The sequence below is a fragment of the Octopus bimaculoides genome, chromosome 24 (assembly GCF_001194135.2).
Source record: "Octopus bimaculoides isolate UCB-OBI-ISO-001 chromosome 24, ASM119413v2, whole genome shotgun sequence".
Classification (NCBI taxonomy): Eukaryota; Metazoa; Mollusca; class Cephalopoda; order Octopoda; family Octopodidae; genus Octopus; species Octopus bimaculoides.
The window spans coordinates 25,532,892-25,533,497 of NC_069004.1; the positions used below are offsets into that span (position 1 = coordinate 25,532,892).

A 606-nucleotide genomic window follows, 5' to 3' on the forward strand; every position below is an offset into this window, starting at 1 on the left:
ATATATACTGTGCAAAAGACAACGCGTGCGTTCTGTCGTGAAACATAGGGTAAAAAATCAGATATTAATTAATATCGATTTATTACCAGGAAGCTAGCACATTTATAATATATATATAAATATATACATAAAATATATAGCTACCTAAGCCATCCAAAAATACTGGGTCCATTGAGCTGACATTATACATCTCAAATGTTACTCTCATGTTGATTCTATGGCATATGTATTCCTTCAGGTCAATCAGTCCATCATGGTATTTACTGTGTTCTATTACGGCGGCTGAAAAGTTACAAAGTATAACATACCATGTTAATTTTTACTTAGCAAGACAATAAAATGATTTACAAACATCTTTATTATTATTGTTGCTGTTGTTGCTGTTGTTGTTATTGTTGTTGTTAAGGCAGCGAACTGGCATCATTGCTAGTACGCCGGATAAAATGCTTTTCCTATATTTTGTCCGTCCTTATTATCTGAGTTCAAATTCTGCCAAGGTCCACAGTGACTTTCATACATATACCTGTAGACACACACATATATCTACATATACATATATATATATATAATATATATATATATATATATATAATATATATATATATA

At 30.2% G+C, this 606-nt stretch overlaps 1 protein-coding gene across 1 annotated transcript in view; it reads right to left on the minus strand.

The window, feature by feature from the left end:
- The window catches only part of LOC106871503 (glutamate receptor ionotropic, delta-1), a 28,870-nt gene that overhangs the window by 18,591 nt on the left and 9,673 nt on the right, over positions 1 to 606 (minus strand). Inside the window, exon 3 of the mRNA XM_014917991.2 lies at positions 145 to 282. Within this exon, the coding sequence (XP_014773477.1) occupies positions 145 to 282 (138 nt within the window). The remainder of the gene's footprint in view (positions 1 to 144; positions 283 to 606) is intronic.